Source organism: Panulirus ornatus, chromosome 62 (genome assembly GCF_036320965.1).
Source record: "Panulirus ornatus isolate Po-2019 chromosome 62, ASM3632096v1, whole genome shotgun sequence".
Lineage (NCBI taxonomy): Eukaryota > Metazoa > Arthropoda > Malacostraca > Decapoda > Palinuridae > Panulirus > Panulirus ornatus.
This window is the reverse complement of record NC_092285.1, coordinates 7,829,247-7,853,246: the sequence shown is the minus strand read 5'-3', so window position 1 is coordinate 7,853,246 and position 24,000 is coordinate 7,829,247. Positions and strand designations below refer to the sequence as shown.

Genomic DNA, 24,000 nt, shown 5'->3' with positions numbered 1-24,000 from the left:
GTGCCAGTGTTGTCACTGCCAGGGGTAGGTAACAGTGCCAGTGTTGTCAGTGCCAGGGGTAGGTGACAGTGTTGTCACTGCCAGGGGTAACAGTGCCAGTGTTGTCACTGCCAGGGGTAATAGTGACAGTGTTGTCACTGCCAGGGGTAGGTAACAGTGCCAGTGTTGTCACTGCCAGGGGTAGGTAACAGTGCCAGTGTTGTCAGTGCCAGGGGTAATAGTGACAGTGTTGTCACTGCCAGGGGTAACAGTGCCAGTGTTGTCACTGCCAGGGGTAATAGTGCCAGTGTTGTCACTGCCAGGGGTAGGTAACAGTGCCAGTGTTGTCACTGCCAGGGGTAGGTAACTGCCAGTGTTGTCAGTGCCAGGGGTAGGTGACAGTGTTGTCAATGCCAGGGGTCAACAGTGCCAGTGTTGTCAGTGCCAGGGGTAGGTAACAGTGCCAGTGTTGTCACTGCCAGGGGTAGGTAACAGTGCCAGTGTTGTCACTGCCAGGTGTAACAGTGCCAGTGTTGTCACTGCCAGGGGTAATAGTGACAGTGTTGTTACTGCCAGGGGTAACAGTGCCAGTGTTGTCACTGCCAGGAGTAACTGTGCCAGTGTTGTCACTGCCAAGGGTAACAGTGACAGTGTTGTCACTGCCAGGGGTAATAGTGCCAGTGTTGTCAATGCCAGGGGTAGGTAACAGTGCCAGTGTTGTCAGTGCCAGGGGTAATAGTGCCAGTGTTGTCACTGCCAGGGGTAGGTAACAGTGCCAGTGTTGTCACTGCCAGGGGTCAACAGTGCCAGTGTTGTCACTGCCAGGGGTAGGTAACAGTGCCAGTGTTGTCACTGCCAGGTGTAACAGTGCCAGTGTTGTCACTGCCAGGGGTAGGTAACAGTGCCAGTGTTGTCACTGCCAGGTGTAACAGTGCCAGTGTTGTCGATGCCAGGAGTGATAGTGCCAGTGTTGTCACTGCCAGGTGTAACAGTGCCAGAGTTGTCACTGCTAGGGGTAGCAGTGCCAGTGTTGTCACTGCTAGGGGTAGCAGTGCCAATATTGTCAGTGCCAGTGTTGTCACTGCCAGGGGTAACAGTGCCAGTGTTGTCACTGCCAGGGGTAAGAGTGCCAGTGTTGTCACTGCCAGGGGACAACAGTGCCAGTGTTGTCACTGCCAGGGGACAACAGTGCCAGTGTTGTCACTGTCAGGTGTAACAGTGACAGTGTTGTCACTGCCAGGGGTAACAGTGCCAGTGTTGTCACTGCTAGGGGTAGCAGTGCCAGTGTTGTCACTGCCAGGGGTAACAGTGCCAGTGTTGTCACTGCCAGGGGTAAGAGTGCCAGTGTTGTCACTGCCAGGGGACAACAGTGCCAGTGTTGTCACTGCCAGGGGACAACAGTGCCAGTGTTGTCACTGCCAGGTGTAACAGTGACAGTGTTGTCACTGCCAGGGGTAACAGTGCCAGTGTTGTCACTGCTAGGGGTAGCAGTGCCAGTGTTGTCACCTCTAGGGGGTAGCAGTGCCAATATTGTCAGTGCCAGTGTTGTCACTACCAGGGGTAACAGTGCCAGTGTTGTCACTGCCAGGGGTAGGTAACAGTGCCAGTGTTGTCAATGCCAAAGGTAACAGTGCCAGTGTTGTCAGTGCCAGGGGTAATAGTGCCAGTGTTGTCACTGCCAGGGGTAGGTAACAGTGCCAGTGTTGTCACTGCCAGGGGTCAACAGTGCCAGTGTTGTCACTGCCAGGAGTAACAGTGCCAGTGTTGTCACTGCCAGGTGTAACAGTGCCAGTGTTGTCACTGCCAGGGGTAGGTAACAGTGCCAGTGTTGTCACTGCCAGGTGTAACAGTGCCAGTGTTGTCACTGCCAGGTGTAACAGTGACAGTGTTGTCACTGCCAGGGGTAAGAGTGCCAGTGTTGTCACTGCCAGGGGACAACAGTGCCAGTGTTGTCACTGCCAGGGGTAAGAGTGCCAGTGTTGTCAGTGCCAGGGGACAACAGTGACAGTGTTGTCACTGCCAGGGGTAACAGTGCCAGTGTTGTCCCTGCCAGGGGTAACAGTGCCAGGGGTAGCAGTGCCAGTGTTGTCACTGCCAGGGGTAATAGTGCCAGTGTTGTCACTGCCAGGGGTAATAGTGCCAGTGTTGTCACTGCCAGGGGACAACAGTGCCAGTGTTGTCACTGCCAGGTGTAACAGTGCCAGTGTTGTCAGTGCCAGGAGTAACTGTGCCAGTGTTGTCACTGCTGGGGGTAGCAGTGCCAATGTTGTCACTGCCAGGGGTAACAGTGCCAGTGTTACCAGATCAAGGGCATGAATGTCAGTTTGTGACTAGAAATACTTTCCTCCTGTATTAACACTTTCAAAAAAGGAAAGGACAGAGGAAGGAGCGAAGCGGTGATCTGCCCGGGCCATCTGCTCCGAACGCTACTTTGGTAAGACGGGAAATGGCGAGCAGACATGAGGAAGATAAGCTGTTATGATACAATCCCAGGATCTCTTATACAGTGACACACGTGAAAGTTTAAGAGGCTGCGCTCCAATCGGTAGCAGAGTCACGATGGATTCTTTTGAAGCGAGTTCTTTGACGAGAGTGTATTTTCTTTTGCCAACTGACGATGATGGGATTATGATAACACCTTATATATATATATATATATATATATATATATATATATATATATATATATATATATATATATATATATATATATATATATATCCCTGGGGATAGGGGAGAAAGAATACTTCCCACGTATTCCCTGCGTGTCGTAGAAGGCGACTAAAAGGGGAGGGAGCGGGGGGCTGGAAATCCTCCCCTCTTGCTTTTTTTTTTTTAATTTTCCAAAAGAAGGAACAGAGAAGGGGGCCAGGTGAGGATATTCCCTCAAAGGCCCAGTCCTCTGTTCTTAACGCTACCTCGCTAACGCGGGAAATGGCGAATAGTACGAAAGAAAAGAAAAGAATATACATATATATATATATATTTATATATATATATATATATATATATATATATATATATATATATATATATATATATATATATATATATATATATATATATATGTGTGTGTGTGTGTGTGTGTGTGTGTGTGTGTGTGTGTGTGTGTGTTGGTAGCAGTTCACGTAGACATATTCAGATGATCAGGTAACTATTAAACTTCTTTTATTTTTATTAAGTTCTACTAAATTACTCAAATTGATACCACCCAGGGTTGTCTCGATGTTTGAATCCATCCAATCATCCCAAGGACAGCGTGTGTGGAGCAGCTGGGAAACGACTGTGGGTAACTGGGGTAAGGCTGGCGGACGTGCATGTAGCGCTGCGCGCTCATTGGCTGTAACGTATGGCTTTTGGGGGGGAGGGCGTGTGTAGCTGTGGGGAAGTCTGTGAAGACCCATGTTCGAGACGTTGAATTTGACTTGTTGCTCCTTCATAATTCGTGTTTCTCGCGACGTAGTACCCCCTCGAAGTAATGATAATTGTCTATGTAGACCAGATCTGCTTCGTGGAGACTTGTAGTTGGATGACGCCTTCTCTTAGGTTTGAGGGCGAGCCTTGTGGATGGTGTGAGGGCGAGTCTGGTGTCCATGTCGCTCCTCCTCCGTCGGTAAGGTTCGGTGTTGACACTTGAATTCATGAACTTGTTGGCTTTTGTTGTGTTTTTTTTATGCACTCAGCTGATTGCTCATGATGAGGTTGCTTCTTTTTCGTGTTTTTTTTTTTCTTTTTCTGTAGTATATGACAAGCTGGGGGTCTGTTGTCTTTGTGGAGTTGATGTCTCGAGAGACTATGTCTGTGTACTCTCGACATATTAGGTTACAGGGATGTGTGTATGTTTGCGTGTTGTTGCGTCGCTGTGAGTTTGGAATCATTAAATTTTAGGGAGAATAAAAAGATGTTTTGGAAGGAGGTAAATAAAGTGCGTAAGACAAGAGAACAAATGGGAACTTCAGTGAAAGGGGCTCATGGGGAGGTAATAACAAGTAGTGGTGATGTGAGAAGGAGATGGAGTGAGTGTTTTGAAGGTTTGTTGAATGTTTGATGATAGAGTGGCAGATATAGGGTGTTTTGGTCGAGGTGGTGTACGAAGTGAGAGGGTGAGGGAGAATGGTTTGGTAAACAGAGAAGAGGTAGTGAAAGCTTTGCGAATGGTGAGAGCCGGCAAGGTCGCGTCGCGGGTTTGGATGGTATTGCAGTGGAAATTATTAAAAAAGGAGGTGACTGTGTTGTTGACTGGTTAGTGAGGATATTCACTGTATGTATGGTCCATGGTGAAGTGCCTGAGGATTGGCGGAATGCATGCATAGTGCCACTGTACAAAGGCAAAGGGGATAAAGGGAAGTGTTCATATTACAGACGTATACGTTTGTTGAGTATTCCTGGGAAACTACATGGGAAGTTATAGACTGAGAGGGTAAAGGCATGTATAGAGCATCAGATTGGGGAAGAGCAGTGTGGTTTCAGAAGTGGTAGAGGATGTATGGATCAGGTGTTTGCTTTGAAGAATATATGTAAGAAATACTTAGAAAAACAGATGGATTTGTATATAGCATTTATGGATCTGGAGAAGGCATATGATAGAATTGATAGAGATGCTCTGTGGAAGGTATTAAGAGTATATGGTGTTGGAGATAAGTTGCTAGAAGCAGTGAAAAGTTTTTATCGAGGATGTAAAGCATGTGGACGAGTAGAAAGAGAGGAAAGTGATTGGTTCTCTTAAAATGTCGGTTTTCGGCAGGGGTGCGTAATGTCTCCGTGGTTGTTTAATTTGTTTATGGATGGGGTTGTTCGGGAGGTGAATGCAAGAGTTTTGGAGAGAGTGGAAAGCATACAGTCTGTTGTGGATGAGAGGACTTGGGAAGTGAGTCAGTTGTTCGCTGATGGTACATCGCTGGTGGCTGATTCGGGTGAGAAACTGCAGAAGCTGGAGACTGAGTTTGGTGCATGATGTCTCCATAGTTGTTTAATTTGTTTATGGATGGGATTGTTAGGGAGATGAATGCAAGAGTTTTGGAGAGGGGCAAGTATGAAGTCTGTTGGGGATGAGAGAGCTTGGGAAGTGAGTCAGTTGTTGTTCGCTGATGATACAGCGCTGGTGGCTGATTCATGTGAGAAACTGCAGAAGCTGGTGACTGAGTTTGGTAAAGTGTGTGAAAGAAGAAAGTTAAGAGTAAATGTGAATAAGAGCAAGGTTATTAGGTACAGTAGGGTTGAGGGTCAAGTCAATTGGGAGGTGAGTTTGAATGGAGAAAAACTGGAGGAAGTGAAGTGTTTTAGATATCTGGGAGTGGATCTGGCAGCGGATGGAACCATGGAAGCGGAAGTGGATCATAGGGTGGGGGAGGGGGCGAAAATTCTTGAAGAATGTGTGGAAGTCGAGAACATTATCTCGGAAAGCAAAAATGGGTATGTTTGAAGGAATAGTGGTTCCAACAATGTTGTATGGTTGCGAGGCGTGGGCTATGGATAGAGTTGTGCGCAGGAGGATGGATGTGCTGGAAATGAGATGTTTGAGGACAATGTGTGGTGTGAGGTGGTTTGATCGAGTAAGTAATAATAGGGTAAGAGAGATGTGTGGAAATATAAAGAGTGTGGTTGAGAGAGCAGAAGAGGGTGTTTTGAAATGGTTTGGGCACATGGAGAGAATGAGTGAGGAAAGATTGACCAAGAGGATATATGTGTCGGAGGTGGAGGGAACGAGAAGTGGGAGACGAAATTGGCGGTGGAAGGATGGAGTGAAAAAGATTTTGAGCATACAGGAGAGTGAATGGCGTGCAAGGAATGGAGTGAATTGGAACGATGTGGTATACCGGGGTCGACGTGCTGTCAATGGATTGAACCAGGGCATGTGAAGCGTCTGGGGTAAACTATGGAATTTTTGTGGGGCCTGGATGTCGAAAGGGAGCTGTTGTTTCTGTGCATTATTACATGACAGCTAGAGACATATATGTATGTGTGTGTGTTCAGTTATGTAAGAAACCTAGATCACTCTTCATTTACTGGACAGACGCCCCTTTTAGAAAATTATTACAATCAGCTTTATCATAGGAAAAACAAAGACTCGCGTCTGTCACCAAATGGCGAACGGACACAAGGCGAATTGTGGGGCGGTGTATGTGTGGGGTGGGTGGTAAAGCTGTGCATTTAGACGGGCGGGCCTGAAGTCTACAGCAGAGATAAGTGTCTGGCGCAGGAGACGCTGTAGATGACGTGGCTCCTTCATCGGGTCGGTCTGGGTGTGGGATCGGGGGAGGGGAGGTTGCCATGGGAACAGCGCAAACACAAGGAGTCTTCATACCCCCTCCAAGGCCATGTAGTGCTTATTTAAGGCAATGTTAGTCAACAAAACCATTATGTATATATATATATATATATCTTTCTTTCATACTATTTGCCATTTCCCGCATTAGCGAGGTAGCGTTAAGAACAGAGGACTGGGCCTTTGAGGGAATATCCTCACCTGGCCCCCTTCTCTGTTCTTTCTTTTGGAAAATTAAAAAAAAATGACAGGGGAGGATTTCCAGCCCCCCGCTCCCTTCCCTTTTAGTCGCCTTCTACGACACGCAGGGAATACGTGGCAAGTATTCTTTCTCCCCTGTTCCCAGGGATATTATATATATATATATATATATATATATATATATATATATATATATATATATATATATATATATATACAATCGCATGTTTACCAAATGGCGTTCTAGCCACGTCTCTTCATTGTATATCAACTGACTGTCATATTTCTCTCATGTACCTCCCCTGATGATGTGATTACTACACGAAAGTGCACTAGGGAACTTATCGTGTTTCATTTACCCCGTGGACTCATAGGAATATCTTGATCACGCGCAAAATTGTGATCCTTTCCAATATATATACACACACACACACACACACACACACACACACACACACACACACACACACACACACACACTTCCCTAATACCCCACTCATCACACCTCGTCGGGGAACCTGGCATGTTGGAGCTCAGGAAGACGCACACCAAACGTACATTTCAACATACGCGTCTCAAGTCGTAAATAACGGTACATTGGAAAGACCGAAGAACAACATAAGTGACCTTGAGCGTAAGAGACCAAACACTGGCACCTGTTTAAGGGAAGCAAGCGGGGAAGAAGAAGAAGAAAAGAAAAAAAGGAGTAGAAATAAGAAAACATTTAAGATGGAAACACTATAGGTACACGTCCAAGAGAATAATAACTGATGCTTGGCTTAGCTTAGCGTAGCCTGTGTTTCTCCCAGACCGAGAAAAAGGACATCACGGTACGAGCTTAGTGTGCCTGGGGTTGTAATGTAGATATGGACACTTAGCTACCTTCCCATGTAGCCAACACAGCCGCTGTGGGTAAAAACCTGCACTCGTGCATCTGTCCACACACACACACACACACACACACACACACACACACACTTACACATATGGTCTGTTTCTCTATCTGCCCTTGTCTGTTCCCTTATCCTGCTTCCCCTTCTGACCACCCGAGTGAGAAGCATTTCATTAATGCGTCAGCAGCACTACCCATGGTCATTGTTGGCAGTTTTCAGTAAACAGCCTCAATTTATGTTATTTTGTTTTTGTCTTTATGTTGAAGGTTCCAGTCACGGGCCGAAGTCAGCATCAGGGTCACGTCTCACTTGAAATAGAGAATTATGAAAGGTATATATATATATATATATATATATATATATATATTTTTTTTTTTTTTTTTTTTTTTTTGCTTTGTCGCTGTCTCCCGCGTTTGCGAGGTAGCGCAAGGAAACAGACGAAAGAAATGGCCCAACCCACCCCCATACACATGTATATACATACGTCCACACACGCAAATATACATACCTACACAGCTTTCCATGGTTTACCCCAGACGCTTCACATGCCTTGATTCAATCCACTGACAGCACGTCAACCCCGGTATACCACATCGCTCCAATTCACTCTATTCCTTGCCCTCCTTTCACCCTCCTGCATGTTCAGGCTCCGATCACACAAAATCTTTTTCACTCCATCTTTCCACCTCCAATTTGGTCTCCCTCTTCTCCTCGTTCCCTCCACCTCCGACACATATATTCTCTTGGTCAATCTTTCCTCACTCATTCTCTCCATGTGCCCGAACCATTTCAAAACACCCTCTTCTGCTCTCTCAACCACGCTCTTTATTTCCACACATCTCTCTTACCCTTACGTTACTTACTCGATCAAACCACCTCACACCACATATATATATATATATATATATATATATATATATATATATATATATATATATATATATATATATATATATATATATATATATTCTTTTTTCAAACTATTCGCCATTTCCCGCATTAGCGAGGTAGCGTTAAGAACAGATGACTGGGCCTTTGAGGGACTACCCTCACCTGGCCCAATTCTCTGTTCCTTCTTTTGGAAAAAAAAAAAAAAAGAAAAAAAAAAGGGGGAGGATTTCCAGCCCCCCGCTCCCTCCCCTTTTAGTCGCCTTCTACGACACGCAGGGAATACGTGGGAAGTATTCTTGCTCCCCTATCCCCAGGGATAGGGGATATATATATATATATATATATATATATATATATATATATATATATATATATATATATATATATATATATATATATATACATATTCATATTCATACTTGCTTGCCTTCATCCATATCTGGCGCTACCACGCCCCATAGGTAACAGCATCGCTAACCCCTGCTTCAGCAAGGTAGCGCCTGGAAAACAGACAAAACAGGCTACAGTAGTTCACACTCAGTCTCTAGCTGTCATGTGTAATGCACCGAAACCACAGCTCCCTATCCACATCCAGGCCCCACAACCCTTTCTATGGTCATCAACTTGTGCCGTTTCACACTCGAATCAGCCACTAGAGCTGTATCATCGGCGAACAACAACTGACAGTACAGGACAAGAGATGGGGCGCCCCCACGAGTGCAGACCTCCCTCCCCCGTACAGTACAAGAGATGGGGCGCCCCCACGAGTGCAGACCTCCCTCCCCCGTACAGTACAAGAGATGGGGCGCCCCCCACGAGTGCAGACCTCCCTCCCCCGTACAGTACAAGAGATGGGGCGCCCCCACGAGTGCAGACCTCCCTCTCCCGTACAGTACAAGAGCTGGGGCGCCCCCACGAGTGCAGACCTCCCTCCCCCGTACAGTACAAGAGATGGGGCGCCCCCACGAGTGCAGACCTCCCTCTCCCGTACAGTACAAGAGCTGGGGCGCCCCCACGAGTGCAGACCTCCCTCCCCCGTACAGTACAAGAGATGGGGCGCCCCCACGAGTGCAGACCTCCCTCCCCCGTACAGTACAAGAGATGGGGCGCCCCCACGAGTGCAGACCTCCCTCCCCCGTACAGTACAAGAGATGGGGCGCCCCCACGAGTGCAGACCTCCCTCTCCCGTACAGTACAAGAGCTGGGGCGCCCCCACGAGTGCAGACCTCCCTCCCCCGTACAGTACAAGAGATGGGGCGCCCCCACGAGTGCAGACCTCCCTCCCCCGTACAGTACAAGAGATGGGGCGCCCCCACGAGTGCAGACCTCCCTCCCCCGTACAGTACAAGAGATGGGGCGCCCCCACGAGTGCAGACCTCCCTCCCCCGTACAGTACAAGAGATGGGGCGCCACCACGAGTGCAGACCTCCCTCCCCCGTACAGTACAAGAGATGGGGCGCCCCCACGAGTGCAGACCTCCCTCCCCCGTACAGTACAAGAGATGGGGCGCCCCCCACGAGTGCAGAACTCGTAGGGCATCAGCACAAGCCTCCTTCCTGCAGCCACGGGGGTGTGTGTGTGTGGTGGTGGTGACCCGGTTCGCCCGCCTGCGTTGGACCCCACGCGTCACACGGCGGGGGAAGCCATCCCCCCCTCCTCCCCCCTCCCCCTTCCCCAAAGCCTGTTGCTGGGGTAACTGCTTTAATACCTCTGCGACGTCCCGACAAGGAAGGAATGGTTAGAGAACGTGTTTATCCGGTTTTTTGGGTCATGGGTCGCGGTGTTTACGCTCCGTTGTCCGCGTTACGGTGAGCTAAGGCGTATCTAGCTGTCCCCTCCTCCCCTTCACCCCCCCAAGAAGAAGCGTAGTACGTAGTCCGCTCGTACGCCAATGCGTAAGTCCTTCAGTAACTCAGTACTTATATTTCGTGCATGATAAAAACAAAGAAAACGGGGGCGTATCTAGAACAACTTATTTTTGAACTAGAGACGAAACTATTTTGGTTTGTGTGTGTGTGTGTGTGTGTGTGTGTGTGTGTGTGTGTATGTGTGTGTGTGTGTGTGTGTGTGTGTGTATGTGTGTGTGTGTGTGTGTGTACCCAGTTATCCTTGGGTTTGACTCCAACTAAGGGCCCCGTTATCTGTTACTACCGTTTTCTTTTTCTGTTGCCTGTTAACTCACTCTTGCCTCCTCTTCTCTGTTGCCTCTTTGTGTTTTTTTTTTTCCTTAACATATGATTCTGTTGTCCTCTACATTTTCCTCTGTATTTTTGAACATTTTATTTGATTTTTCATTTTCTATTTTCTATTTTCATTCATTTATTTATTCTTTTTTTCTTTTTTTGAGGTTCCAGTCACGGAGAAATGTCCACATCAGGGCCCCGGGTTTAATTAGAATATAGAATATATCAAAGGATGAAAATAAAAATAATAGATGAGACAAGGGAAGATATTTACGAATTCTGGAGGACGTGAAAAACCCTCGTGTCTTTTCAGATGTGCCAGGTCATACGGTTGTTGGGAGAAAAACACGAGAAGGGAGAGAGTTCCAAAGCTTCGAGGTGCAGGTGAAAAAGAGAACAGTTATCAAAGCGGCCCACCTTTGAGTTGCCAGTGGCCACAGCTTAAATCATGTGACGCAGAAGAAGCTTGCCGTGGTCTAGTTGGTGGTGGGGGGCACACAAGCAACCAGCTGTCGGGAGCAAAAAACCAAAGTAAGTTTCTTTTGTCTGTTATCATTGCCTTTACTTCTATCGTATATTTCTGTTGCCTGTTATCATTGCCTTTACTTCTATCGTATATTTCTGTTGCCTGTTATCATTGCCTTTACTTCTATCGTCTATTTCTGTGGTCTGTTATCATTGCCTTTACTTCTATCGTATATTTCTGTTGCCTGTTATCATTGCCTTTACTTCTATCGTATATTTCTGTTGCCTGTTATCATTGCCTTTACTTCTATCGTATATTTCTGTGGTCTATTACCATTGCCTTTACTTCTATCGTCTATTTCTGTTGTCTATTACCACTGCCTTTACTTCTATCGTATATTTCTGTTGCCTGTTATCATTGCCTTTACGTCTATCGTATATTTCTGCTGTCTGTTATCATTGCCTTTACTTCTATCGTATATTTCTGTTGTCTGTTATCATTGCCTTTACTTCTATCGTATATTTCTATTGCCTGTTATCATTGCCTTTACTTCTATCGTCTATTTCTATTGCCTGTTATCATTGCCTTTACGTCTATCGTCTATTTCTGTTGTCTGTTATCATTGCCTTTACTTCTATCGTATATTTCTGTTGTCTGTTATCATTGCCTTTACTTCTATCGTCTATTTCTATTGCCTGTTATCATTGCCTTTACGTCTATCGTATATTTCTGCTGTCTGTTATCATTGCCTTTACTTCTATCGTATATTTCTGTTGTCTGTTATCATTGCCTTTACTTCTATCGTATATTTCTATTGCCTGTTATCATTGCCTTTACTTCTATCGTCTATTTCTATTGCCTGTTATCATTGCCTTTACGTCTATCGTCTATTTCTGTTGTCTGTTATCATTGCCTTTACTTCTATCGTCTATTTCTGTGGTCTGTTATCATTGCCTTTACTTCTATCGTCTATTTCTGTGGTCTGTTACCATTGCCTTTACTTCTATCGTCTATTTCTGTTGTCTATTACCACTGCCTTTACTTCTATCGTGTATTTCTGTTGCCTGTTATCATTGCCTTTACTTCTATCGTCTATTTCTGTTGCCTGTTACCACTGCCTTTACTTCTATCGTCTATTTCTGTTGCCTGTTGCCATCGCCTTTACTTCTATCGTATATTTCTGTGGTCTGTTACCATTGCCTTTACGTCTATCGTATATTTCTGTTGCCTGTTACCATTGTCTTTACTTCTATCGTATATTTCTGTTGTCTGTTATCATTGCCTTTACTTCTATCGTATATTTCTGTTGCCTGTTATCGTAGCCTTTACTTCTATCGTATATTTCTATTGCCTGTTATCATTGCCTTTACTTCTATCGTATATTTCTGTTGCCTGTTACCATTGCCTTTACTTCTATCGTATATTTCTATTGCCTGTTATCATTGCCTTTACTTCTATCGTATATTTCTATTGCCTGTTACCATTGCCTTTACTTCTATCGTCTATTTCTGTTGTCTTTCACCATTGCCTTTACTTCTATCGTATATTTCTATTGCCTGATATCATTGCCTTTACTTCTATCGTCTATTTCTGTTGTCTTTCACCATTGCCTGTACTTCTATCGTCTATTTGTGTTGTTTTTCTTCATTTGTGTCATCAGTGCACACCGTACGGAGCAGGGGTTGGCAGCCCCGCCCCGCCCCGCCCCACACACACACACATTTAATGATAGTACCAGCATTCCTTTCATCTAAGCAGGGCGGGCGGCGCCTCCCTCCCTTGTGCTCCAACAGACGGCGAACTATAACAATATATATAAACACGCGCCAACATGGCTACACATTTCCCGCCAACGCCACGCATAGTACCACGCGTGTGTGTGTGTGTGTGTGTGTGTGTGTGTGTGTGTGTGTGTGTGTGTGTGTGTGTGTGTTGGGGGAAGGGGGATTTGGGGGGGGGGAAATGGTTGTCAACCCATTCCTGGTGCATAATAGCGGTGTGGCCAAACATCCTCATTCTTCTGGACTTCCTCGTTTGTTTCTAAGATGCAGAGTCTCTCTCCCTCTCCCCCGCGCGGGGGGGGGGGGGGGGGGGGGTGTTGATGTTTTTCTCCCCCCCTTCCCCCTTTCTTGTTTAATGAGGGGGGTAGGGGGTTAATTATTTGTCAGATTTAATAGAGGGGAGAGAAGAGCCTCACTTATATGTTGCTTGTAATCCCGTATATCGCATATCCCAGTGATTTAATCACGTATATCGCATATCCCATTGATTTAATCCCGTATATCGCATATCCCAGTGATTTAATCCCGTATATCGCATATCCCATTGATTTAATCCCGTATATCGCATATCCCATTGATTTAATCCCGTATATCGCATATCCCATTGATTTAATCCCGTATATCGCATATCCCATTGAGTATGACCAGCAAGGATGTTTCCATTGGTCTGCGTATGTTTTCATAATGGCTGGTACCATTTTTCTGTCATATGTTAACACTCTAGGCGGGACGGTCCGACAGCACGACCATAGGGTGATATGGTCGTACCGTCGCCCTCAAGGGGTCGTACCGTCGTACTCATGAGTCGTGCCCTAGCACTCACTGGTCGTATAGGCGCCCTCAAGGGTCGTACGGTCGTACTCAAGAGTCGTACCCTCGCACTCAGTGGTCGTACCGCGCACTCAAGGGTCGTACCGTCGTACTCAAGAGTCGTACCCTCGCACTTAGTGGTCGTATAGTCGCACTCAAGGATCGTACCGTCGTACTCATGAGTCGTACCCTCGCACTTAGTGGTCGTATAGTCGCACTCAAGGATCGTACCGTCGTACTCAAGAGTCTTGCCCTCGCACTCACTGGTCGTACAGTCGCACTTTAAGGGTCGTACCGTCGTACTCAAGAGTCGTACCTTCGCACTCACTGGTCGTATAGTCGCACTCAAGGGTCGTACCGTCGTACTCAAGAGTCGTACCGTCGCACTCACTGGTCGTACAGTCGCACTCAAGGGTCGTACCGTCGTACTCAAGAGTCGTACCTTCGCACTCACTGGTCGTATAGTCGCACTTAAGGGTCGTACCGTCGTACTCATGAGTCGTACCCTCGCACTCAGTGGTCGTATAGTTGCACTCAAGGGTCGTACCGTCGTACTCAAGAGTCGTACCTTCGCACTCAGTGGTCGTATAGTCGCACTCAAGGGTCGTACCGTCGTACTCAAGAGTCGTACCCTCGCACTCACTGGTCGTACAGTCGCACTCAAGGGTCGTACCGTCGTACTCTAGAGTCGTACCCTCGCACTTACTGGTCGTACCGTCGCCCTCAAGGGTCGTACCGTCGTACTCAAGAGTCGTGCCCTCGTACTCAATGGTCGTATAGCCGCACTTAAGGGTCGTACCGTCGTACTCATCAGTCGTACCCTAGCACTTACTGGTCGTACAGTCGCACTCAAGGATCGTACCGTCGTATTCAAGAGTCGTACCTTCGCACTTAGTGGTCGTACAGTCGCACTCAAGGATCGTACCGTCGTACTTAAGAGTCGTACCTTCGCACTCACTGGTCGTATAGTCGCACTTAAGGGTCGTACCGTCGTACTCAAGAGTCGTACCCTCGCACTTAGTGGTCGTACAGTCGCACTCAAGGATCGTACCGTCGTACTTAAGAGTCGTACCTTCGCACTCACTGGTCGTATAGTCGCACTTAAGGGTCGTACCGTCGTACTCAAGAGTCGTACCCTCGCACTTAGTGGTCGTACAGTCGCACTCAAGGATCGTACCGTCGTACTCAAGAGTCGTACCTTCGCACTCAGTGGTCGTACTGTCGCACTCAAGGGTCGTGTCGTCGCACCGTTGTCGTACTCTGAAGTCGTACCGTTGTAACGTCGCACTCAAGGGTCGTACCGTTGTCGTACCTTCGTACCCAAGGGTCTCACCGTGGTCGTACCGTCGTACCGTGGTCATACCCTCGTACTCAAGGATCGTACCGTTGTCGTACCCAAAGGTCGTACCGTCGTATCCCAGGAATCGTACCACCGTGTACACTCGGCTGGAGAGGTCAGTATTAGAAAACGGAAGAGGGGATCGAACCATTGCGATGAAGAGGTCAGTATTAGAAAACGGAAGAGGGGATCGAACCATTGCGATGAAGAGGTCAGTATTAGAAAACGGAAGAGGGGATCGAACCGTCGTGCTGGAGAAGTCAGTGCTAGAAAACGGGAGTGGGGACCGAACCGTCGTGCTGAAGAGGTCATTATTCGAAAACGGGAATGGGGATCGAACCGTTGCGATGAAGAGGTCAGTATTAGAAAACGGGAGTAGGGACCGAACCGTTGTGCTAGAGAAGTCAATGCTAGAAAACGGGAGAGGGGATCGAACCGTTGCGATGAAGAGGTCAGTATTAGAAAACGGGAGTGGGGACCGAACCGTCGTGCTGAAGAGGTCATTATTCGAAAACGGGAATGGGGATCGAACCGTTGCGATGAAGAGGTCAGTATTAGAAAACGGGAGTAGGGACCGAACCGTTGTGCTAGAGAAGTCAATGCTAGAAAACGGGAGAGGGGATCGAACCGTTGCGATGAAGTGGTCAGTATTAGAAAACGGGAGTAGGGACCGAAGCGTTGTGCTAGAGAAGTCAATGCTAGAAAACGGGAGAGGGGATCGAACCGTTGCGCTGGAGAGGTCATTATTAGAAAACGGAAGAGGGGATCGAACCGTTGCGCTGGAGAAGTCAGTGCTAGAAAACGGAAGAGGGGATCGAACCGTTGCTCTGGAGAGGTCATTATTAGAAAACGGAAGAGGGATCGAACCTTTTCGATGAAGAGGTCAGTATTAGAAAACGGGAGTGGGGACTGAACCGTCGTGCTGGGGAAGTCAGTGCTAGAAAACGGGAGAGGGTATCGAACCGTTGCGATGAAGAGGTCAGTATTAGAAAACGGAAGAGGGGATCGAACCGTCGTGCTGGAGAAAGCGCTAGAAAACGGGAGAGGGGACTGAGCCGTCGCGCTGGAGAAGTCAGTGCTAGAAAACGGGAGAGGGGACTGAACCGTCGCGCTGAAGAGGTCAGTGCTAGAAAACGGGAGAGGGGACTGAACCGTCGCGCTGAAGAGGTAAATATTAGAAAACGGAAGAGGGGATCGAACCGTTGTGCGTCTGTGCCCCTCGCCCAGGGGCACAGCCCGGCTTTACCCCAAGGGCGTCACCAGCCGTGGAGCCCTCGGTGACCTTGATAATGATACTGATTAACTATAGACATCTTGACCCGGATGACGAGGTGGACGAGGAGGAGGAGGAAGGGAGGGAGTGGAGGGATTCGAACCCTTAGTTTTACAACTGTGTGTGTTTTTTTTACGAGGACAACAGAAAACGGTAGATCCAGGCCATGGTTTGTTGTGAGATAGGATGTTTTTGGATGATGATGATTCCCCCCCCCCCCCCCCCCCCCCCCCAACGCATTATGATGCCTTCAAATTTGAAAACCTTATTGTAGCAAGCTGCCATAGAGTAAGTCTAAGTCTTTGTCCCTGGGCCAAAGACATCCGTACAGTCTTTGTCTCGGGGCCTAAAGACATCAACTGCCATACCATCCACTCGGGGCCGCCTTGCCACATATGATCTTCCGCAAGGCTTTCCCCACCTCTTCTCTCCTTGCCGAACTACTCAACCTGACTCATTTGGCACACCAACCCTGCCAAAACACCCTACATCTGCCACTCTATCATCAAACACATTCAACAGTCCTTCAGAATACTCACTCCATCTCCCTCTCACATCATTACTACCTGTTATTACCTCCCCACTTGTCCCCCTTCACCGATGTTCCCATTTGTTCTCATGTCTTACCCAGGTTTTTTTTTACCTCCGGTCAAAACATCTTTAGTTCTCCCTTAAGTTTAATGATACTCTTTCACCTCAACTCTCATTTGTCCTCTTTTTCGACCCTTGCACCATTCTCTTGACCTCCTGCCGCTTTCTTTTATACATCTCCCAGTCATCTGCACTCCTTCCTTGCAAGTATCATCCAAAATGCCTCTCTTTTCTCTTTCACTAACAACTTTACTTCTTCATCCCTCCGCTCACTACCCTTTCTAATCTGCCCACCTCCCACCTTTTTCTCATGCCACAAGCGTCTCTTGCGCAAGCCATCACTGCTTCCCTAAATACATCCCATTCCTCACCCATTACCCTCTTCATTTACTTTCTCTTATTCTTTTTTTTTTTGCCATTCGACACTCAAACCCTCCCGGTATTTCCTCACGCAAGTCTCTTTTTCCAAGCGGGTTCTTTTGGCAGATAGATAGATAGATAGATAGAGAGAGAGAGAGAGAGAGAGAGAGAGAGAGAGAGAGAGAGAGAGAGAGAGAGAGAGAGAGAGAGAGAGAGAGAGAGAGAGAGAGAGAGACCTTGGGTTCGTTTTGTGCATCATGATGACGCGATACCGGTTCACCACTTCCAACTGTTTGGGTTGGGGGAGGGTAGGGTGTGGGGGGAGGAGGGGGGGAGGAGATGGGAGGGTGAGGGGGGGAGGGTGTGGCGGTGGGGGGGGAGAGGGGGGGGAGGGTGTAGTGGAGGTGGGGGGGGAAGAAGGAGGGAGGGTGTGGCTCTGCTTTTGGGGGGGTTGGGGGGGTGTTGGTTGGACGTCCCTTTGTTACCCAGTAGGGCAACATGAACTACGTAACCCCTTCCTCTTTCCCCCCCCCCCCCCTTTCTGCCTGTGTGGTGAGAGCATGAAGGGCATTACTGTGGGCTGGCCTTGTTCACGTCCACATCATAATTGGTGTCGACGAGGCAGTCTGGCCGCGGCGAGAACGACCAACTAGCTCGTTACGTTAATTAGTGGAGAGTTGTTGGGTAAATGCATTTTTTTTTTCTTTCTCTTTCCTTTTTTTTTCTTACCCTTCGGGGCATGATAATGACATACGTCATCCCGTCAGCAGAGGTGGCGTTTGAGCAATGGCATTTCCCCTCGCAGGATGGAAATTGAGGCGTTGGGGCAATGAAAAGGGGGGAAGGCATTTCCCCTCGCTGGACGTTGGGCAATGAAAAGGGGGGGGGGGAAAATAAAGTGTCCCCTTGCAGGATGGAAATTGAGGCGTTGGGGCAATGAAAAGGGGGGGGAAGCATTTCCCCTCGCTGGACGTTGGGCAATGAAAAGGGGGGGGAAATAAAGTGATGTCATTGGTTGGGACACTGGGCGAGGCTTATCTCTCTCTCTAGAGCTGGAGATAAGAGATGGCTCGTGAATAAGCGAGCGCTGATAACGGGGAAGTGGGGCTAGATGAGGCGAGAGATGTGAGTGGACGAGGACTGGCCAGCCGCTGGCTTCATCAGGTCTCTCATTGAGATCAACGAGACGATGGACGAGAGATGTCTTATCTCGTCAGGCTCGGGGTCGTCTCGGACGCGCCCTTCGGGTTGACTACCTCCCCGCTGTGCACGACCACCATGACGACCCGGGTGCTTGTCGTCATCTTCTTCGTACATCCCTCTTGGTCCAATACAGAAGGGGGGGAGTTCTGCGCACGCGTAGGGGGGCTGGCGGGGGGCGCGCGCCGCGCCCCTAGACCCAGTGGGTAAAATTTACCTATTTGTCCCGTATGGGGAGGGCGTAAAGGTTGGGGTAGGGTTTAGGGGCGGTTGGGGCGTCTTTAGAACTTCACTTATCACACACCACTTCCGTATGACGTCAGTATGGGGAGGGCGTAAAGGTTGGGGTAGGGTTTAGGGGCGGTGGGGGCGTCTTTAGAACTTCACTTATCACACACCACTTCCGTATGACGTCAGCTTCCTCACCGTCGTCGCTCGTCCACCCATATACGGGATGATAAGTGTATCAATGTGGTTTGCATCTTGTCCAGAACGAGTTTTTTTTTTTTTTCTTTTTTTGCATAAGACAGTTCGTTGTGGCGTCTGTGCTTGCCTCGTCTTCCCGTCTTTCGAAGGACACTTCGTTGTGGCGTCTGTGCTTGCCTCGTCTTCCCGTCTTTCGAAGGACACTTCGTTGTAGCGTCTGTGCTTGCCTCGTCTTCCCGTCTTTCGAAGGACACTTCGTTGTGGCGTCTGTGCTTGCCTCGTCTTCCCGTCTTTCGAAGGACACTTCGTTGTGGCGTCTGTGTTTGCCTCGTCTTCCCGTCTTTCGAAGGACACTTCGTTGTAGCGTCTGTGTTTGCCTCGTCTTCCCGTCTTTCGAAGGACACTTCGTTGTGGCGTCTGTGCTTGCCTCGTCTTCCCGTCTTTCGAAGGACACTTCGTTGTGGCGTCTGTGCTTGCCTCGTCTTCCCATCTTTCGAAGGACACTTCGTTGTGGCGTCTGTGCTTCCTTCGTCTTCCCGTCTTTCGAAGGACACTTCGTTGTGGCGTCTGTGCTTGCCTCGTCTTCCCGTCTTTCGAAGGACACTTCGTTGTGGCGTCTGTGCTTGCCTCGTCTTCCCGTCTTTCGAAGGACACTTCGTTGTGGCGTCTGTGCTTGCCTCGTCTTCCCGTCTTTCGAAGGACGGTCTGTTGTCGACATTCTTGGAAGTGGTTTGAGAAGCTTGAGCGCCGTGATCAACTCATCCCTTACTCTTGTCTCTTCCGTGGTAGGCAGGTTTGTGACCTCTAACCAGTCAGTCACTGATCTCTCTTCCTTCTGTCACCGGTCGTTGCTTACCTCTAGGAACCTCTCTGTTAACCATCGGTTCGTCTGGAACTGCCAGTGGCAAACCTTGTGATCTCCGTATGTCACTTGCGACTGGTTCGCTGAACACGTCGTTAAGACATGTACTGTCTCTTGTGCCATTCTCTCAAGATGGAGGCCTTTGCGACACGGTGGGGTGGAATATAATGGCGACTTGCAAGTCTCCTTCACGCAAAGGTTTTACCACCTTATTTCCCGAGTCTCGTCCTCATTACTTGGCAGCCACTCTGATTGAATGTTGATCGACCTCGTAACACACACACACACACACACACACACACACACACACACACACACACACACACACACAGAGCTTTGGTCATTACTTTGCATCCACTCTGGTTGAATGTTGATCGACCTCCTAACACATACACATACACACACACACAGCTTTGGTCATTACTTTGCATCCACTCTGGTTGAATGTTGATCGACCTTGTAAGACACACACACACACACACAGCTTTGGTCATTGCTTTGCATCCACTCTGGTTGAATGTTGATCGACCTTGTAACACACACACACACACACTCAGCTTTGGAGTTCCTAGTCCTTATCACTCTTGACGCCTCGTCTGGCTCCGTCACCAGGCGTGAGTCCAGCTCGTCTGGCAAGTCAGTAACAAAGATCAAGAAGAACCACGGCTCCAGGACAAAGATCAAGAAGAGCCACGGCTCCAGGACGAAGATCAAGAAGAGCCACGGCTCCAGGACAAAGATCAAGAAGAGCCACGGCTCCAGGACAAAGATCAAGAAGAACCACGGCTCCAGGACGAAGATCAAGAAGAGCCACGGCTCCAGGACACAGATCAAGAAGAGCCACGGCTCCAGGACGAAGATCAAGAAGAACCACGGCTCCAGGACGAAGATCAAGAAGAGCCACGGCTCCAGGACGAAGATCAAGAAGAGCCACGGCTCCAGGACGAAGATCAAGAAGAGCCACGGCTCCAGGACGAAGATCAAGAAGAGCCACGGCTCCAGGACGAAGATCAAGAAGAGCCACGGCTCCAGGACGAAGATCAAGAAGAGCCACGGCTCCAGGACGAAGATCAAGAAGAACCACGGCTCCAGGACGAAGATCAAGAAGAGCCACGGCTCCAGGACGAAGATCAAGAAGAACCACGGCTCCAGGACACATCCCTGTAGCACTCCGCGGGTGACACACCACACCCAACCCCAACCCTATTTTCCAGAAAGTTTCCCTCTGATATACATCCTTTTTGCGCGCCCCTTTCCACCGAGGTAATTTTCTGTTCGCGGAAGGCGTCTGCCCGTTATTCCTGCCTGGTGAGTCAGGTTCTGATGTAACATCCCTCGTCGCGCAGCGTCCACCCCTTATTGGCAGTCCAGGCACACACGCACCACACACACACATCCTGTTTTGTTGTTTACACGGAGCTCGCTCTCTCTTTTAGACATCAGAGGACACGTTCCCGCTTGACCTGACCACCTTTTCCCTTGATCTGTATTGTGTCTTCTCTAAGTCGTGGCTCCGTTTTGCAAGTAGCTATCCATCTGATTTCCCATTGCTTGCGCCTTTGCATGTGGTTATCCCTTCGCTTCCTGATTATGAGCTCCTTTTTGCGAGTCATCCACTTGCTCTCTGATTGCCTTATCTGATCTTTTTGCAGAGCGCACTCATCATATAGGATCCAATCTGTTTGGCGCAGCTGCCGAACTCCCTTCTTGATGAGAGGTAAGTGTGACGTTTTCCTCTCCCCCCTACTTTTCTTCCACTCCCTTGTGACCTCACACCATCCATCAGTGGGCACTACTATATCCAACAGCTCACTATCAGCACCTACCTGTAGGGGGTCATGATGGAGGCCGTGAGCCGTGTATGTGGACCTCCGTAGTGTATCGGGTAGCGTCCCTGGCCGTGACGCATTCACGGGTCGAAGGGGAATGGAAGATCCTCATTTGGCTCTTTCCTCTGTCTCTTCCTTCTTTTGGAAAGTAATACAGGAGGGGAGGATTTCCAGGTGCCCTTCCCATCCCCGAGCTCCTGCCCCTCCTTAGTCGCCTTCTGCGACACGCAGGAGGAGATACATGGGCTGTAATTCCGAGACGAAGATCAAAAAAAAAAAAGACATCCCTTGTGCCTTTATGAGAATTACACAGTTTTAATGTAATATCTTGAGTTATGGGTCAGTGAATATTTTCCTTAATGGATTCTCTTTATCTCTTGTTGGGATGAGGGGGAGGTGAAGCACTCATCGAGTATTCGAAGCCTCTGCGATGAAGCAATCTGTCTCATCGTGTATTCGAGTACTCTGCTTGTGATGCAATCTCATCGAGTATTCGAAGCCTCTGCGATGAAGCAATTTGTCTCATCGTGTATTCGAGTACTCTGCTTGTGATGCAATCTCATCGAGTATTCGAAGCCTCTGCGATGAAGCAATCTGTCTCATTGTGTATTCGAGTCCTCTGTGGGTGAAGCAATCTCATCGAGTATTCGAAGCCTCTGCGATGAAGCAATTTGTCTCATCGTGTATTCGAGTCCTCTGCTTGTGAAGGAATCTCACCATGTATTTGAAGCCTCTGCGATGAAGCAGTCTCATCGTGTATCCGAATCCTCGGCTGTGAAGCAATCTCACCGTGTATCCGAAGCCACTGAGCAGCTTTCTGGGTGTAAACAAAGTCATTTGGCGATGATCTCAGAGGCATGATCTTGAGCGAGAGATTTCCTTAGCGACAGCTGGTGAATGTTTACACCGGCCGATATTTTATATATTTTTTTTCCTTCGCGGGAGCTGTTTGTTGTTGCCGTGTGGAACAGATTGTCATCAGCTGAAAGAAGCGCCTTTGGTAAAAATAAAAGAAAAGAAGAAATAAATTCCTTTTCACGTGCAGGGGTGTGGGTGTTGTACCAGCTCGCTCTAAAGAGTGTTGTGTGTCTCAGCCACTGATCCTTAAGATCATGGCAGCCATATTTGGAGGCGAGAGAGAGAGAGAGAGAGAGAGAGAGAGAGAGAGAGAGAGAGAGAGAGAGAGAGAACCCCCACTTGATGCCGAAAGGATGTGTGGATGGGTCCTCCCTCTCTCTATTCCTGCAATACTTGTAGTAAACTTAATCCTACAGTTTATTGTATATAGGTTCATGAAGACGATCTACCTATGAAGCTGCCTCTGGATGGTTCAGGGGCTTCTGGTTACTGCTTCGAAATGATGCTTCGGAGGTCCAGTGAAACGTCAAATGACTTCGACCTGTAAGAACTCCCTGTTGCCTTCCGCCCAGCCACTTGGGGCCAAAATGGGAACGACCCCGCTTCGTATGTTAAGACGACCTTACCATCGACACTAAGATGTCACAGAAACTTTGATGCGTTGCAAGAGAACGTGGAGTTCTGAGGGGACGTTGTGGTGCAGGATGACCACAAGATGGATGAAACGAGACAAAGGAACATCACTTGTCTTCTGTTGAGACACCAGATATTGTTCTGAGAATAGAGAGAAGACAATGAAGATGTTGCAGGTTACCCCTTCAGGGTGTAGTGGCAGAGGGATAACTTGTGTTGCAGGTTCCGTCTTCAGGATGTAGTGGCAGAGGGATAACGGTGCGGCGGTGTCGACGTCTCTCGAGGAAGGCGGAAGAGCGCGGCTTCGAAGAAGAAGAAAAATAGATTATCGTTTCCTTTTGGAGAAGTTCTTTGGGGCGACTACCCCAGCTGGGTACATGGTCCAGGCCATGTACATTTGATCCACCTTTCCCATGCGAGCCATGCACGATGCCACTGTGTGTTCGAAAGCTGTCCCGGGTTCTCCTCCTCCTCCGGTGGAGTGTGACCCGGCCTGGGTCACATGTCAGCCCCACCGGGGTGGGTAAGTCGTAATACATGAATCGTAATGAATGAGATGAGTGGATCCAGGATGTGTGTAGGCATGTCATATGTGTCTCTGCTTGTTACTACCCTCCCAACGGGGTGTGTTCGTGCTGATGTCGTGTTGGAGGGTCGTACGCCGTCGTGGTGGTTGAAGGAGGTCGGTCGTGCCTTGTGCTCAAGGGGTCGTATTTCTGTACTCTCAAGGGTCGTACTTCTGTGCTCAAGGGTCATACTTCCGTGCTCTAGGGTTCGTACTGTCGTGGTTTAAGGTCGTACCGTCGTGCTCAAGGGTCGTACCGTCGTGCTCAAGGGTCGTACCGTCGTGCTTGAGGGTCGTACCGTCGTGCTCAAGGGTCGTACCGTCGTGCTCGAGTGTCGTACCGTCGTGCTCAAGGATCATACCGTCGTGCTCGTGTCGTTCCGTCGTGCTCAAGTGTCGTACCGTCGTGCTCAAGGATCATACCGTCGTGCTCAAGTCGTACCGTCGTGTTCAAGGATCATACCGTCGTGCTCGTGTCGTACCGTCGTGTTCAAGGGTCGTACCGTCGTGCTTGAGGGTCGTACCGTCGTGCTCAAGTGTCGTACCGTCGTGCTCGTGTCGTACCGTCGTGCTCAAGTGTCATACCGTCGGGCTC

At 48.5% G+C, this 24,000-nt stretch overlaps 1 protein-coding gene across 2 annotated transcripts in view; it reads left to right on the top strand.

The window, feature by feature from the left end:
- Nucleotides 1-24,000, top strand: part of LOC139745765 (sialin-like) — a 135,529-nt gene that overhangs the window by 18,479 nt on the left and 93,050 nt on the right. Inside the window, exons 2-3 of one of the 2 annotated variants that reach the window (XM_071656295.1) lie at nucleotides 10,726-10,943; nucleotides 21,173-21,237. In XM_071656295.1, coding sequence (XP_071512396.1) covers nucleotides 21,231-21,237 — 7 coding nt within the window. In that variant the 5' untranslated portion in view covers nucleotides 10,726-10,943; nucleotides 21,173-21,230. Of the gene's footprint in view, nucleotides 1-10,725; nucleotides 10,944-21,172; nucleotides 21,238-24,000 lie in introns of those variants that run through there. The other variant, XM_071656297.1, reaches the window with a different exon arrangement.